Source organism: Lates calcarifer, unplaced genomic scaffold, assembly GCF_001640805.2.
Source record: "Lates calcarifer isolate ASB-BC8 unplaced genomic scaffold, TLL_Latcal_v3 _unitig_5268_quiver_806, whole genome shotgun sequence".
NCBI classification, from domain to species: Eukaryota; Metazoa; Chordata; class Actinopteri; family Centropomidae; genus Lates; species Lates calcarifer.
In genome coordinates this window covers 21,732-39,518 of record NW_026117411.1, presented here as the reverse complement: position 1 = coordinate 39,518, position 17,787 = coordinate 21,732, and the positions used below count along the sequence as shown (strand labels likewise).

At 36.4% G+C, this 17,787-nt stretch overlaps 3 protein-coding genes across 25 annotated transcripts in view; 1 reads left to right on the top strand and 2 right to left on the bottom strand.

The window, feature by feature from the left end:
- LOC108874252 (golgin subfamily A member 6-like protein 2) overlaps nt 1–17,787 on the top strand; it is a 49,806-nt gene that overhangs the window by 25,497 nt on the left and 6,522 nt on the right. The gene's annotated exons all lie outside the window — the stretch shown is intronic.
- On the bottom strand, nt 1,863–6,285 carry LOC108874251 (heat shock 70 kDa protein 12A-like). Its single transcript, XM_018662708.2, has 4 exons — nt 5,975–6,285; nt 5,468–5,692; nt 5,212–5,383; nt 1,863–4,368 (listed from the first exon to the last, which is right to left on the bottom strand). The coding sequence occupies exons 1-4, from the start codon at nt 6,257–6,259 to the stop codon at nt 3,338–3,340; spliced, it is 1,713 nt and encodes a 570-aa protein (XP_018518224.1). The 5' UTR covers nt 6,260–6,285; the 3' UTR covers nt 1,863–3,337.
- LOC108874250 (110 kDa antigen-like) lies at nt 10,359–17,768 on the bottom strand. Of its 23 annotated transcripts, XM_051068823.1 has the most exons (19): nt 17,639–17,761; nt 17,445–17,480; nt 17,060–17,095; nt 16,937–16,972; nt 15,928–15,963; nt 15,799–15,834; nt 15,520–15,555; nt 15,220–15,255; nt 15,086–15,121; nt 14,572–14,607; nt 14,227–14,262; nt 14,086–14,121; nt 13,874–13,939; nt 13,740–13,787; nt 13,430–13,477; nt 13,156–13,336; nt 12,926–13,027; nt 12,761–12,838; nt 10,359–12,656 (listed from the first exon to the last, which is right to left on the bottom strand). In XM_051068823.1, the coding sequence occupies exons 1-19, from the start codon at nt 17,641–17,643 to the stop codon at nt 12,465–12,467; spliced, it is 1,116 nt and encodes a 371-aa protein (XP_050924780.1). In that variant the 5' UTR covers nt 17,644–17,761; the 3' UTR covers nt 10,359–12,464. The 23 variants fall into 23 exon arrangements, with proteins under 23 accessions (XP_050924780.1, XP_050924781.1, XP_050924782.1 ...); XM_051068824.1 differs by lacking the exon at nt 15,520–15,555 and having other exon boundaries at nt 17,639–17,768; XM_051068825.1 differs by lacking the exons at nt 15,799–15,834; nt 15,928–15,963 and having other exon boundaries at nt 17,639–17,768.

Sequence of the window (17,787 nt, the reverse complement as noted above, 5' to 3'; positions counted from 1 at the left end):
GCTTCCCACAGTTTATTACATTTCCAATAACAAAACTGAAAGGGTGCAGGCTGAAGCTGAAGATTTTTTAACGCCTACCCCTCTTACCTTACAAGGACATATATATCACTAAATCAGGTTCATGGCAACCTCAGGCACAAATAATTAATATTATCATTTCTGCTGTTTCTGGTATTGTCACATTAGTTTTAATTTTCTGTAATATATTTCACAATTAAACTATTTTTCTAAAGTTTTTTGAACCTATTCAGAGTACTACAGGTTTTAACATTTTCAGAGCAATCATTCCACAGTTTCACAACTCTGACTGACAGATAAAGATTTTTGACAGTTGTTCGTATCTTAGGTTTTTCAAATATGAATGTTCCTCTCAGACTGTACTTGCTGTCTCTCATTTTAAACAACTTCTTGATACTATGTGGTGACTGTTTTTAGCTTTGAACTGTCATGTCCAGGAAATGTTAAGTCACTGTTGTGTTGTCCCGTCTTCATGTTGTCTTGTGACTTCCTGTTTTATTTTGAAATCTTACTCTCCTCTCGTTTCAGGTCACTTGCCTCTTCCCCTCATGTGTTTCCCACCTGCCTGATTGCTTGCCCCGCCCTGATTGTCTCCACCTGTTTCCCCTTACCTTGTGTCTATTTAGAGTCTGTGTCTCCCTTTGTCCTGTGCTAGTTCGTCTTGTTCAGTCAGAGAGCCAAGCCAGTCTGTACCTCGAGTCCTAGTCACGCCAGGTTTTTGATCCTTTGTGTTTGCCTTATTCTGCCTTGTTTGTTTAGTAGTTTTTGCCTCCTTTTTAGTGATTTTTTTGTTGATACTTTACCTAGTGGTTTTGCCTCCTCACAAGCAATTTTGGTTTGATACTTTTGTTACCTTTTGGATTCCTCGCCTTGAGTGATTTTGTGTTGTTACTTTGTCTAATAAAGATTGTTTGTTTGTTTTTTGTACTTTGAGTCTGAGTTGTGCATTTGGGTTCACGTCCTAGTTCAGTCGTGACGTGAACATTATTTGCATTGTATTGTAATCTACTAAGTCTCTAAATTTGAGCATGTTTAGCTGAATAAAAAGTGGATTTGTTGGTTCTCAATAGGGTTTTTTGCTTTTTTTGGGGGTATTTTTTGGCAGATTAAGAGGTAATTTAAAGTATAAAGTAATTTAAAAAGTACAACAATTAGAGAAGGTACAATAAAACTGTCTGATTTTGCCTTTAACTGAGGCAGCAACATGTTTAGAGCTGTGAACTAAAAGCCCTAACCTACCTCCAGAATTACTAGAGGACATGACCTAAAGCTCAGTGGTCACCACAGTCCTTGTCACAACTTTGAAACATGAAATATGTTCCCTCTTCACTCAGCTTTAAGCTGTAATGGGAAAAGCAGCATTCATGCTAATTGCTGGTTTATATTACATTTACTTTTTGTATTACATTTCACAAATATCTTTATAGGGTTATTTATATATGGTATCTCTTACCAGCACACAGCTGTGAACAACAGTACACTGGCTACCTGTCAATTTATTGTTAATGTGAACCCCAGGGTTCCTTATATGAATCTACAGTTTCAATTTGGTCACATGGGTCTGTATAGATAAATAATAATACACTATTTGATTTCTCTCTAGATGGCAATTCACACATTCATGTAAATACAAACACAACCCAACACAAATAATAAAAATGCATTAAACATCCTACTGCAGCTTCATAGCCTTACATTTCTGTGTTGATTCTATCCATTGTTGTTTTATTGATTATTGTATACTGTACAGCTTTATTGATTATTATATATTGTAGAGTTTTATTGATTATTGTCTGTTGTACAGTTCTTTTGATTATTGTATATTGTACAGTGTCCTTGAGTGTTCAGAAAGGCACTTATAAATAAAATGTATTATTATCCTCATTATTATTATTATTAAGTTATATGATCAAACTTACATCTTCTACTTAGGAAGGATTTTTATTGAATTTCAGTTGGACAGAGCAAAACTGTAACATTAAAAGTACTGGTAATAATAATGAAAAACTGGACAGGGATCAGCAGATCAACAGATCTTTCTGACAGTAGTTCATCTCTGTCATAAAGCACTTTGCTCAGGTAATATTGTCTCAACATCAACCTGTCTTTGGAAAAAAAAAAACAGCTTTAAAGCTCTCTTGTAAATATTTCTGACATGACTAGTCTTACATTTTTATATCACGTACCTCTCACGTTTAATGTAAAAACAAAAGCCTTAAAAATATATCTATAACCCACATTTAGTCTATTCTGTTAGCTTTTTCTACAGGTCCACAATGTAATTGCCCAACATCAGATAAAGATGATCAGTAGCACTGTTACAAACAGGATTCTTATCTGTGAATGAAAATGCTTAGGATTTACAGCACCTGCTGTCAGAGGAAAGATCTTCTACACTATGAATAGAAAGCACAGCTCCAAAAGGCCTTTGTGTTATAGTATTACACTAATTCAATGTCTGAACAACATGGACGTCAACACTTCTACATTGTGACCTAACAAGTGTCTGAAAACACTTTAATATCAGGGTGTTTGTTTTAAAATACTTTAACTGTATGTACAAACAAATTACATGTTGATGCCAATGATTGAAGTGTCTAAAAAAATAAAAAGTTACAAAAATAAAAAATAATATTAAATATTAAACAATATTAAAGTACAATTTGTCATTGCACCTGAAGACAGGTGATCATCATGACTTTTACATTTTAGTCAGTTCCAGTGAATCTAAGACTGTTCGATTAAACAGCTGTTAATGATTCCTGATGGATCCACTGTAAGGAAACCAAACCAGTGTCACAGCAATTCATGAAATAATCATGAAAATTAATCTGTTGATTCATGTAAACAGACGGAGAGTCCGTTGTGTTTCCTGACAGTAAAATCTCCACTGGCAGTGAGTCCAGCTTTATAAACTAGTTTTGTGGTTCTGACTCTCACAGCTCCTGGTTCTGGTTCAGGTAAAGAGCCTGGTCTGGTTCAGACACAACCAGTTTATTTACATGGAAATTAAACCCTTAAACTTAAATCTTTACCTGAACCACAGATGGACTCTGTCTGAACCTAGTTTCACAGTTGTGCACTTTGTACATCCTTCATTTATTCTAACCACATTCTTGCAAACTTCCAAATGTAGGACTTTATCAAAAAAAAAAAAAAATTCTAGTCGAAATAGTTCGAAAGTTGTTCTCAGTGTGTCAGTGTCAACATTTGTGTCCACCTACATGAATCAATGCGTTACATTTTTTGACTATTTTATAAACCGACTTGAGATTGGGTTGACAAAACAGCCACAGTTTTGATATTTTCTGTAACGTTGTCAAGATTTAATCATGAAGTCAAGTGTGATTGATGCTGCTGCCATTGAATCTATGTCAGTGGCAGTCGCTGTCATTTCTGTGGAGCCAAACCTGATTTCCACTTTGACTTCGCGATTCATGCCACTTTTAGTTTCGGGCATGTCAAGGATGAATGAGCCAATTTCTTCCACTCCCCAGTCATCCACATAGGGTGGGTTATTTCTCTCTGTTTGAAAAAATTTAAAGGTCACGCCTGTCAGATCTGCCTCTATTGGACCAAAAATGTACTCTCTGGATTCATTCCAACCAACATCCTCATCAATCTCCACTAGTTTCCTAAAAATATCATTACACCATTCTACATTTGTAATTGTGAATTTCTTTCCTGCCTTATGCCTGGACTCATCAAACCTCTCTCTGATAGCGATCCCGTAAGTAAAGGCACTTTTTCGAGATGCCACCACTTCTGGGTTTCTTCCAAACATCACAGCTCCTTTCACAATTGCTTCTTGGGCCCTGTAAGGACACAGCACTTTACACTGACGACCAAACTGATTCTTAATGTGTTTACGCAGAATTTTGCTTTGAGCGTACCCCCCCACTAACAGGATGAACTCAATTCTGAAGTCTTTGCTCAAGATATCTCTGATACTCTTGGTGATGCTGTTCAGAGACTCATCAAAGAAAGACCTCATTTTATCTTTTGTGATTTTGATTGACCCGTCGTTCCAGGATGCACCTTCCACTGTTTCAAAAAACTCTTCTATATCCTTCTTTTTCTGAGCTACTTTTCCAAGGTTAAATGGGCAGGTGATCTGAACATCTTCATTTACCTGCTTCAGAACCATGAAATCATACATCATTCTCTGAACCTCACTGGGATAGTTACTTTCATATTCATCCCAGAGACCATCACAGAAGATTTCTCTGAGGAACTCTTTGAATTTCTTGTCCACAGTTTGTCCACCCAGATCATTTCCAGAGGCCTTGTGCAGCTCCTTCAGGGCTCCTCCATCCAGCACCTCATGGACAGTTATGTCAATAGTTCCACCTGCAACACAGAGGAAGTGATTAAAGGAGGAAGTGATCCTTGGCTTAGGTCAGTGTCTGTCTCACTCTCCTGGCTCTCCCTTTTACACAGACATCGAATTGGCTCTACGACTACCTCCACTGCCAGCTAAAGGTGCTTTTATATGGTTCCCACCCTGAACAGGCCAAAAGAGGCTGCATTTGTCTAACTGCAGTGGTCAAGTATGTCACCTGGCCTCACTCCTACTGAGCACCTGTGGGGAATTGTGAAGAGACTTGTGAAAGAATTGTGAAAGTTGAGCAGCACCCCCCATCAAATATCAAGGAATTCAATGAGGTTATCCTACAGGAATGGAACAGGATAGATGGGTGATAGATGTCCCAGACTTTTCACACAGTGTACTTGAAAGTAAGAGAGAACTACTAAGTACTAGAATATTATATTGATTACATTGCATCAAGGTTACACTCATCTTTACAACCCTAGATTTATACAAAGTTGCATAATTTACTTGTTCTGGAGATATTGATGACACCTCTTTCTATGCTGTTATTCAGAATACCTTAAATTCAAAGTGGCCCTGTGTTTTATTTGTTTTGCTTGCCTCATTTCAGCGGTCTGACACTTGGGCCAAATCATTCAACCCCTAGGAACTCCCCTGAACAGTTCTGTCTTAGTCCCTGCCTCTGTCATAGCAAAAGTTATCATTTTAAAGGTCAGTATGTCCTCATTAGCCCAGATCCTTTCCTCATCTTACTTCTTTCCAGTGGATAAAGTGTTGTCTTCAGTAAAACCCACGTCTTCCACATTAAAACATTTGGGATTTAAGTAGAATTTGAAATGTCAAACAAACCGCAACTGTACCTCCACAGTCGACAATAATGTATTGTGTTCCTGGAGATCGGTCTAGTGAGTCTCCTCCCCGGTTTTCTGTTATAAAACCTTCAGCTGGGAGCTTCTTACACCAGACTGAAGCTGCCTCTGGTTCCAGTGCAATGACCAACTTGTCTTCCTTTCCCTTGGTCACAATACCAGCCTGGAAGTAAAAGGAAAAACTGATCATTCATTTTCATGAGAAATAAAACCTTCACTGCAGAGTCTAATGGTCTCAGTGTGTTACCTGAGTTGCAGCTTCTCTCATGAACTGTTTGGCTGAAGGATCCCAGATCGCAGGTACAGTCAGCACCCAGGTGAAGTCAGAGGCAATAAACCTCCTCCCCTCTGTGTTTGCTGCAATGGTTTCCAAGGCGTCTTCCTTAAGGTATCGTAAAGCTTCAGTGAAAACCTTCAAGGCCTTCATTGACTTTCCATTTGCAGCTTTAATCGTCACATCTCTGTTGAGTTTCTGTTGGTGATTGACAAGATGTTAGTTCATACATGTTTGGACCTTGTTATGCTAAACATATGTGTTTGAATAAAACTAAAGTAACAGTTAACATGGAGACAGATCTGAGTTATTCAGTCATCTCTTTGTGGTCTGAGGCTAATTTTAAAAAGGTAGAATCATAGGTATCTTCTAAATCTCTTTAATTGTCTTACCAAACAGCAAAACATTATATATGAACCAGACCATTTGTAATGATCCATATATGAAGAATATTGATATCATCAGATCATTTTTACTCACTGTGCCATAGAGGGACATCTTGAAGCATTCAAAGTATAAGTGTTTCCTTGCGTTCTCACCACGCATTTCAACATAAGCCATTTTAGCTTCATATCCAAACTTCATAAATTCTCCATGTTCATCAAAAAGGATGCATGTTGGAGTCTTTGGGGTCTCTTTTCCAATTTCTTTACCCCAGAACTTTAAACGTGGATCAGTTTCTTCCCCTGTGGATGTCAAACTGAAGGAATATCCACTGTATGTGGTGCCAAAGTCTATCGCTATGATGAATGAGTCACCCATCATAGAAACAGGTGAAACTAGTCGAGGTGAGGAAAAGAATCAAAGTGCTGAGACGCAGCAGCTGCAGTGTTTTTATTATCTCTGCAGGGGGCGGAGCTCAGTGAGGACACCTCCACCTCCACCTCCTCAGTCTGTGTCACAGTAATACTGGTGTCAGACTGAGTGAACACATTCACCTCGTTCCTCCCTGAGAGCAGGAGAGACAGCAAAGCAACATGAGTCAATATAAAGGCAGCCATGTGTAAATCTATCAAATCCATAAATTAATACCATCAATTAATACCATCAATACAAGTTATTTGACATAAACAGGAACAAAACACTTTTCATTGTTGAACTAAACCTGCAGCACTTTATGTTTGAAGACAGTGTTTAAGAAATGTTGTTCAAATTCTTTAAGAGCAAAAGATGGACTCATAACTTCTTTAATAAGACTTGCACTGAGGAGTGGTGATAAATGTTTCAGTCTAATACCAACTGTACAATGGGTTTCTACCATGATCCTATGAAATCTTGAAAGACTGAGTGTAGTAACTGTTCCAGTATGTTTTTCTACATTAGAAAAAAAAAGAAACACAAAAATGTTACCAGCAGCAGCCCGTCCTATGCTATTGAGAAAAACGAAAGAAAAAAACAAAAATTTGAAATTCAACTGTCTGATAAATAATGAATGTTTACAGAATCACTGATTTAAATAAATAATCTGGTCTTAAGTGTTTAACTTGACTAACCGCCAATGATGTTTTTGACATTTTTTTAGATTTTATTTTTACAAACTGCAGCTTCACAGGGTAGTGTAAGTGTTTTCATAATCTTACTTTTAAACACAAACTAGAGCAGATTTAACTTCACTACAGCTCAACGTACACAGTGTGGACACATTAATACATGGACAATACAATGTAATTTAACAATTGTGCACTAAATTCAACATACAGGCCATTTTACTCCACAAATCATTCAGACACAAGTTTTACAATATGTTTCAAACACACTGCTGCAATGGAAACATTTTACAAAGAGAAACTTACTAACACAAGATAAAGATATATAACGCAATCTTTAAATCGACCATAGATCCACATATAGAATGTGGACACAGTAACACCTGAAGAGTAGAACACAGTCGAACACTTCTGTATTATATATTACCTTCATGAAGCTCAGGAGGAGATGAAGTTTAAACTGCAGAGACACTAAAAGGCTCACAAAATGAATGTGTTAAATATAACAATATATATAACACATTTGACTCTGGGGCTTATTTTGAGTTCCTGGTGTTTTTTGTGCTTAAAAACTCCATTGTCTTTGACGTGTTTCTTGTGTAAGGGGTAGAAGCGGTTAGTGGTGTTTGAATCTGTTGTGGCGACCTGTTCTGTTCCGTGTCAGATTTTACAAAACCAAATCATGCCCATGCTACAGACGCAGTCCCTCATTTAGGAACCAGCTTCTGGATTTGTCTCAGCTGGTCTTTCTCTTGTTCGGAGCTCTCATCCAGATGATGAAAAAATATTGCTGTGAACAGTGGATTTTACGACACCATTAAATACACAATATGGCATAATATGAAATCATAGACATTTTTATTTCACCATTTAATGTATATTGTTGTATAACACAGCCCTAATCACACACCTCTTGCAATAGTAGGCCATTCAATCCATTCACACGCACATCTCACCAGAGACCCTATCTTGGTTCTGTGTTTGGTTACTTGGAGCTAATGATTCTAAATATAATAAATAATATTTAAAACCAAGCCAAAGCACTAAAGGTAAACAGGGCAAATTCTTAAATAACAAACTTTTGTTTCATGTTATGGACACGCCTCTCTGTTGGCTTTGGCTAGTGGGTATTTGAAGCAGGAACTTGAGAGCAAGGTCTGAATCTCTAGGTGCAAGGGGTGGGTGCTGTCAGACAGGAACTCATGGACTTTTCTGTCGAGTACCTGGGTCACTGCTACAGACACTGATCATGTTTGTTAGTGCATTTTCCTGTTATAGAGCCTTTATGTCCAGATATGCAGTTTCAGGAACCATACTGCCTTATTGCAACCACGTCTAAGCATCACCCACACAATGAACCATAATGCTGTAATTCATTGATTATTTGTCAAAAGCGTTTCTGTATTCCTTCATTTATTGATATTGTTTGAAACAATTTAGTCTTTTGTCTGATCAGTTGACCACCTTTATTATGTTTTAGATTTTTGATTGACACATGACACATGATCTATGCTTGCAGTGTAAAAACCATTATAACATATTGTGTAATGTCTTGTTATGGTGGGAGGAAAATATGGGATTTGTAAATGGGAACTCCAAATTAAATAACTTAGAATCTGAAAATAAAAAATATTTTTCACTCCAACTAAGACAAAGAAAGGAAAAGGAACACGCCCTGATTGGCAGAGACCAAAGGTAGCCTTCAAATCTCACATCACTCCACAGGGATAAAAGCGAATGGTTTCCCCTGATGCTTTTTTGTACGGATTTTTTGCTACATTTTAACCACTTAGCTTTTGTCATCTTGGGTTTCAGCTGTTTTTGCATTTTATCCCTGTCATTTTGTCCTCTCTCTTTCACCACAGCTCATGTAACTACAAATAAAGGCTCAGGAACAGAAGTGCCTGAGCATACTTTATTATTAACTTTACTATTACAGCATTTCTGACTCAAGGACTTTTGTGTCATTTAGTCAACACCAAGTTTTTGGTGTTGTCCAAGTCCAAGTCCACTACAGATATTATTGTATTCTGTCACCAACCAGGTGCCAGGTAAACCTGAAACATACAAGATCTGGTCAGCCTAGTCAGGACCAGCTACACCAGGAACCTGCAGGTGTATGCAGACAAACCAGCTGGTGGAGCTCTCATGTTCTCTGGACATTACGTGACATGTCAGATAAGAAAGGATGGATTGTGGGGGCTGTGGTTTGTACAGTTTTCTCAGTCATTGTTGTTGTCTTTTCAATACAAGATAACAACAACACACTGATAATTATCCTGGTAGGCTAGTACAAAGTGGACAGCTTTCATAGAATATGTTCTACTTAGTAATACAATTGAATCAAAAGTAAAAGTTTTGGGGGGTGATGAATTCAGGTTAGATTAGTTCATCTGTCTGCGTTTTTGCTTTTTGTGTCTTATCTGATGGTTCCAGCATTCAGTGAAGGAAACAGACTGTTACTGACTTCAGTGCATGTGGGTATAATCACTGATAAACACTGAAAAAAATTTCAAATGTGTTTAAAATGTACTGTACCGAGAACTGAACCAACAGGTTTAACCAGCCAACAAATCAGCAGCAATCTCTTTACGGCATTCAGCACCTGTTTCTTTCACCTAAGGAGCCAAAAAATCTGATATATCTGTCTGTCAAGGCTTTAACACTTATCACACTAGGAAATGAGCTTCTTTCTGTTATGTGATGATTATTATTGGGTTAACCTGTGCCATGTAAAGTTAGGTGCACACTTGCATGCACTCATTCTGCATTGTAGTCAATTATGAAATCAAGCTTGAGGCGTCGGGGTTTCATTAGTGTAGTATGGAGGTCCATCAACAAACATTATTACTTGCCTCTGTAGGGTCATGGTATAACAAAACATGAAGTACCAGGTCAATATGTCACACAGGTAAGCCATCAAGAAATGACAGACAGTCTAAAGAGAACTAAACAATGTCATATGAATTCTGTCTTCATACCACATTTAACATGGGAAAAAACACACCTTTATCCCACAAGAAGATAAAAATGACCAACAGTAGCACACACTCAGGCAAAACTGAGTTTACTCAAAACGTCTTCACTTTACAAGTTAAAATGCACAATAGAAAGTCACATGGCTCATCTTCCCTGACAATATTATGAATAAATAAAATGCTTAGTGCACTTAAATCAACTTTAGTTTAATAATCATGTTGCCTTAAACACAGCCTGTGTTTCTTGCAGTTAAGTTCAGTGCAGACTGATGAGAAATGTATAAACAATGTATAAACGAAACAGTATTTCTGCTAACACAACTGATACAGTTCTCCCAACACTATATAAAGGTAAACGTGGAAACAGCAGAACAAGTGAGAGAATTTGGTGCAATCAAAGAAAGACAACTCAGCTGAACTTTATTGATATAGAACTTTACACACAACAGAGATGATGTATTTTTAAACACACACAGAAGAAAGCAAAACACAAGACACCATGCCTCAAGAAACTTGGCACCACTGAAATGTGGTTCATACAGTTGTTATCTCTTCAATATTTGGTGGCTTTCCAAAACGACTCCCTCTGTTTTGATGTCAGATAAGAACGAGAATATAATGTGAAATATAATGTGAAGGGAGTAGGTCTATTCTAAATAAATGATTACAACACATCCTGGTAATCATCCTTACAGGCCTGTACAAAGTGGAAGGCTTTCAGAGAATGTTACTAATACAACACTTTAAAGTTTCAGTTTTTGATGATGATGTTTATAAGTTTATATTAGTGCTGCTGTCTAAGGGTTTGCTTTATGTTGTATCTGATGCTACTAGCATATTTCTTAACTCGGTCATATTGTTTGGGTGACATTACACCATATATTGCTGTCAACATGTGATGTACAATGCCCAGCCAAAAAAGTCACCACCTGGATTTAACTAAGCAAATAGGTATGAGCCTTCCATTGGACAATTACTGCAGAGATTAATAAGTTTCAGCTGGCAACAAGTCATTTAACCCGAACTGATGTGGTGCATAACTTCTCAACAACCATGTTGGAAGATATATATCCTGTGGTTGCAGAAAAGATGTTACTCTGTTTTAGACAGACCTGCATCAAGCAAAGGAAACAACTAAGGAGATTGCTGGAGCTACAAAACTTTTAAGTTTTAACTGTCCAACACATTATTAAAACTTGGAAGGATAGTTGTGAGCCATCATCTCTGAGGAAGAAATGTGGTCAGGAAAAATCTTGAATAATTGTGATAGGAGATTACATAACCTTTTGATGAAATCAAATCATAAAAAATCAACAGTGAAAATCATGGATATGTTTAAGTCAGAGTATTTCCATACACATGGTGTGAAGAGATTCCAGAAGATGGGGACTAAACAGCTGTGTAGCCTTAAGAAAAGTGATGGAGCATAAAGATCAGACCCTGGAGCAATGGAAGAAGGGTCATGTAGTCTGATGAGTCCAGATTTACTCTGTTCAGAGTGATGGGCACATCAGGGTAACAAGAGAAGCAGATGAAGATATGCACCCATCATGCCTTGTGCCATATCATAAAATGAGGTAAGCTGACCTGAATATACTGAATGACCAGCTTTTTTCATCAGTAGATTTTTTCTTCCTCAACTGCATGGGCATATTCCAAGATGACGATGCTAGGATTCATTGGGCTCAATTGTGAAAGAGTGGTTCAGATACCATGAGACATCATTTTCACACATGCGTTGGCCACCACAGACTCCAGACCTTAACCCTATTGAGAATCTTTGGGATGTGCTGGAGAAAACTTTACGGAGTGGTCCAACTCTCCCATCATCAATACAAGATCTTGGCAAAAAATGTGTGCAATTATGGGCAGAAATAAATGTTGTGACATTACATAAGCTTACTGAAACAATGCAATGATGAGTGCATGTTGTAATCAAAGCTAAGGGCAGTCCAACAAAATATTAGAAAGTGTAATAGGGTTTTTTTTTTTTTTTTTGGCTGGGCAGTGTATACCGTCATAGGGGAATATGACAGTCTTCTGTACAAAAATGTTACTAATAATAAAAAAATAATGTGAATCTAATAATGCAACAGTTGTGAAGGCACTGCTCCCTAATACCCCCTGTAGCAACGAGCCTGCATTTATTGTATAGTAACACAGTCATCAGTACTACTGGAAAACAAAACTCTGACACCCACCCCCACACACCAAACCCCAATCCACTGCCACCACTGCAGCTGCAGCCTGTTTAGCTCTCATTACATTACTGTAACAAAAAGCATAAAGATAACACACATAAAGCTGTGTATCACCCATGTAACAATGATAAGAAATGCATTTAAAACAACTTATTAAGGAACCAAGGGAGGCATATGCAGGGAGAGAAAATAGGAACAAAGATTAAACCCTGGGATGAAACCTTGGAGGTGTTGGATCCCTGACAAACACTAAGACTCTAAAGTGATTTTTTTCTTCATTCTTAATTAACTTCCTCTTCATGATCTAAACAGACTTGATGTTTCGTGGGAAAATGTCCCAGGCGTCCATCCCAGGAACATGATTCTCCCAGTCCGGCTGAAGAGGAGGATTGTTTAAAGCCATCAAACAACCCAACCAGTAGCATTCAGAGGCCAGAAGTCTGAAGTTCTCCATCACATCCTGGGAGTACTGAGCTCCATCATCAAGGAAAGGACTCTGTATGAGAGACATGGTTCAACTTTACATGTTCAGTCCATTTTATCCACAGATGAGGCTGTGAACTGTTTGGTTTCCAAAGCTGTAAAGTATAACACACCTACCTGAAGAAGATCTTCTTTCCTGCTGTGGTACAGATTCATCTGAAGACTGTGAATTGTTAACTGTCTGAACTCTTTAACCTGGAACACAGGAAAATGCTGCTTACACAAGTACAGTAGCAGAAGATTTAATGGTCCAGTTTTAGACAGTAGACTTCAGTCCAGTACCTTCTGAGGTGTTAGTCCACTGCTGTTCTCAATCAGTCCAAACACTTCATCTATCTGCTTCTTCTTTCTCTCCATTTCTTCTGCTGCATCTTTAAACATTTTCTGTAATCATCAGTTTGGATTTTAGTCAGAAAAACAAACACAGGAACAGTAAGTTGATTTCAGTTTAACTTTGAACAGGAGTTGAAGAAGTAAACTACAGAGTAACATCTCTTCAGACTGTACTGTACCTGAGTCAGATCTCTGGTAAACTCTCTGCTCACAGCATTAGATTTCAGATGATCTTTGATTTTAGGCCACTGCAGCAGTTTCAGTTTGTTATACATCTCTGTCAGTTTGGTTTTACTGACTGGGTTGTTCATGCTCTCAGTGTCTCCTGTCTTTATTGACAGAGACAGGTCTGCTGCCACTCTATTCAAAGAAAGATACAATGTGATTGTGGAAAAAAGTTAACATTTATATTGAATCTGAATTTGTAGTTTCAGCTCTTTGTATGTACAGTACCTGTCTTTGAATGATTTCAGTTCTTCCTCTTTTTGTTTCAGAGCAAATCTGTGGAGGAAAAATTCAGAGTGTGAAAAACCTTCATGTTATTACTGGACACATGATGAAGCACCAACTGAACTAAAGTTAACATCAATGGTTTAACACACTGAATCAGCAGGTTAGTTATTTACAGTGTATTACAGGGCTGTTGTGTTGGATTGCTTTGTATTGTACAGGTCTGACTGTGTCCACACTCTGTGTTCAAGCTTCAGTAAATTTAAAGTCTGTTTCACGTCTCATTAAAAGTTCACTTCAGAAAAATACTGACCTTGCCTCCTGAAGCTTCTCTTTGTAAAATCTTTCCATCTCAGTCAAACTGTTAAAAACATCATCAGTGGTTAGTCTGGTTTGATTTTTAAATTGTCTGTCATGTCCATTAATCCAGTACTTTAAGAAACAAACCTTCCTTTGTGTTCATGTTGTTCACACTGTTGGGAGCTGGATTTCACACCTTCTTTGTTCTTAAGTCTTTTGTTGTACAAAAGAAATTCATGTGTTATGACAGATTATTATAGCAAACATACTAGGACCATTTTATGGATTCCTGGATTGCCCAACATCTGTGGAAGAACCCCAGTGTGCAGTAGAATTTTACTGTAAAATCATTGACATACCCTGCTGGCTGTGGCTGACTGTCATTCTGTTTTGATCTGTGGGAACAGAAAAGATCAGTTAAGAGAGTTTAGATGTTTGTTATGTCAAATACATTAGTTGTAATTTTTTAAAAAAAAACAACAAAAAAAACAAGTATTTACTCTGTGTCCTGGGGATTTTCTCCAGATTCAGACTCCCTGTGTTTGAGGGCAGAGCAAAACAATAGATGTCATAGATAGTCAGATATTTTAGAGACTGACATTGTAATGTGGGAATATGATAAAAAGCAAAACCAAATAAATAAATAATGACTGTGGATAATGTAATAACCTAGCTGTTACAGTTTGTGTTATAAGTGTAACTTGTTAAGAAAAATGGTGTCATTCTGAAGGAATATAGGTTGTATTGACATGAGAAAAACAGCTAAATCTGAAATTAGCACAAGAGGAATAAATGTTTGTTTTCTCAACATGTGCCTGAAAATTTAGTAAAAAGCAAATGTTCACCTGTTCTTTTGTTGATTTTGGCCAAGGCCAGGCTCTCTGAGGTTGGGAAATAAGAAATATTGATAACTAAAGTATGCAGACACTGTAGAAAGTGGCAATTATGACTAATGATAAAATGCAATAAAAACTGATGATGTAAAAACAGTGAACAATGTAATGAACATGTATTAAAACCTGACAATGTAATAATATAGTATAATGTAGTTAAGATGTAATGAAGCTAAAAAATATCATCAGTAAGGATAATATAATAACAGCTTTTAATAAGAATTCAAGAAGGTAAAAATGATTGGTAGTGAAATGAAATGACTTATCTAATAATGTAATCAAGATGTAATAAAGCTAAAAAGGATTGACTCAACTGTCGCATACATTTACATGGTAATGAAGCAGCAGAATCAAGCAAGCATAATTAAAGGTTGAATAGGATATTGGCTGAATATTTAATATATGAAGTTCATTTTTTTTCTTCTTCAGAATGTAGAATTTAAATTCACACATATCATTGACATACCCTGCTGGCTGTGGCTGACTGTCATTCTGTTTTGATCTGTGGGAACAGAAAAGATCAGTTAAGAGAGTTTAGATGTTTGTTATGTCAAATACATTAGTTGTAATTTAAAAAAAAAAAAAAAAACAAGTATTTACTCTGTGTCCTGGAGATTTTCTCCAGATTCAGACTCCCTGTGTTTGAGGGCAGAGTACAACATTGATGTCACAGGTAGTCATATTTAGAGACTGATAAAACATGATAAAAAGCAGAACCAAGTACATTAATGAATGACTGTGGATAATGTAATAACATAGCTGTTAGAGCTTGTGTTACAAGTGTATGTGACTCGTTAAGAAAAATGGTCTCATTCTGAGGGAACGTAGTTTATATTGTAATGAATAAATGTTTATTGTCTCAACATGTACATGAAATTTTGTTAAAAGGCAAATCTTCACCTGGTCTTTTGTTGATTTTCACTGTGACCAAGCTCTCTGAAGTTACAGAAGAAGAAAAATTGATAACTCAAGAATGCAGATACTGTAGAAACGGGCAGTTATGGATGATAATAAAATGCAGTAAAATTGATAATGTAATAATGCTGGACAATAAAATGAAAACGTAAATTATTTGCAGTGCAGTGAAATAATTTATGTAATAATTGTAAAAAATTGTAAAAAAAAATTTAAAAATTCTAAATGTCCTCTGGAGACAATTCAAGACAATGAAAGACATACCCTGCTGGCTGTGGTTCAACAGCATTCAGTTTGGATCTGTGGGAAAATGAAGACATCAGTTAAGAGAGTTTAGATGTTTGGTATGTCAACAAATGCACCAAAATGTAATGTAAAAAAACAAGTATTTACTCTGTGTCCTGGGGATTTTCTCCAGATTCAGACTCCCTGTGTTTGGGGGCAGAGTAAAACAATAGATGTCATAGATAGTCAGATATTTTAGAGACTGACATTGTAATGTGGAAATATGATAAAAAGCCAAATAAGAAATATCGATAACTAAAGTATGCAGACACTGTAGAAAGTGGCAATTATGACTAATGATAAAATGCAATAAAATTGATGATGTAAAAACTGTGAACAATGTAATGAACATGTATTAAAACCTGACAATGTAATAATATAGTATAATGTAGTTAAGATGTAATAAAGCTAAAAATATCATCAGTAAGGATAATATAATAACAGCTTTTAATAAGAATTCAAGAAGGTAAAAATGATTGGTAGTGAAATGAAATGACTTATTTAATAACTGAAAAATGCAATAAATCATGAAAACATAATAATGGTGACTGAATTGATGATGATTTTGTAATAAAAACTGTCAATGTAAAAATTAGGAATGATTCAAGTAAAATATTTAATAAAAACTGATACTGTACTATCTTCAGAGAAGTTAATATGAACTGGGTTAAACATTTGTAATGTTAAATCTGTGGTTGAAGTAGTAAAACTCATTTATTACTACACTGACTAAACCTATACCCACAGTCATAGTAGTAGCACAGACAATAGCCATGACAACAAGCCTTGTGTGAGAGAGCTGTTGTAGTGCATATTGGTAGTTTAGGTGACATATTTATTATTAAGAAAAAATTTATTATTAAGAAACATTATTAAGAAAAACTGTTATATTGAGATAAAATTGCACAATAAATGACATGTATTCAGCAAAAACATAGTCCTAGTTGAGAATTTGGACTATCCAAAACCCAACATTTTTCTGATAGATGGTAATCAATCTCTATAACTTTTGAAAAAGTAGAAATTACTAGAATATATTTCTTCCATTCTGTCATAGCTTCCTTTTTTAAAACTTCCTCTGGAGATAGAGTATAATTCAAGACAATGAAAGACATACCCTGCTGGCTGTGGTTCAACAGCATTCAGTTTGGATCTGTGGAAATGTCAAGACATCATTAAGAGAGTTTAGATGTTTGGTATGTCAAATACATGAGTTGTAATTAAAAAAACAAGTATTTACTCTGTGTCCTGGGGATTTTCTCCAGATTCAGACTCCCTGTGTTTGAGGGCAGAGCAAAACATTGATATCATAAGTAGTCAGGTATTTCAGAGACTGACAGTGTAATTGTTGAAAATATGACAAAAAGTGTAACTTGTTAAGAAAAAATGTGTCATTCATAAGAAAAACAGCTAAATCTGAAATTAGCCCAAGAGGAATAAATGCTAGTTTTAGTAAAAAGCAAATGACATGCATTCAGCCAGAACATGGTTCTGGTTGAGAATTTGGACTATCCAAAACCAACATTTTTCTCATAGATGGTAATCAATCTGAATCAATGTGAAGACATCAGTTAAAAGAGTTGAGATGTCTGATATCTTAACAAACACACATAATAAAAAATTACCCTATATCTTCCAGATTTTGTCCAGGTTCAGACACACTGTGTGTGGGGAAGTAAAACATTGATGTCACAGGTAGTTTGATCAAATCCTTAAATACAACGATTTGTATGCTACAAATATACAAATGTAAAATCTACATCTATGAATGTAAGAATAAGGTTGGTGGAGTTGCTATGCATATTCTTTCATTATTTACCTCATGTTCTGTCCAGTTCTGTGTGTTTTTAGATTCTCTCTTCTGCAAGGATAAAGTGCTCAGTCAGTCTGACAGAAAAACTAATGTTACACTTACCAAAACCAGGGGGCGGGTTTTACAGAGGGAAAACAAATGAATGCACTCCTCAT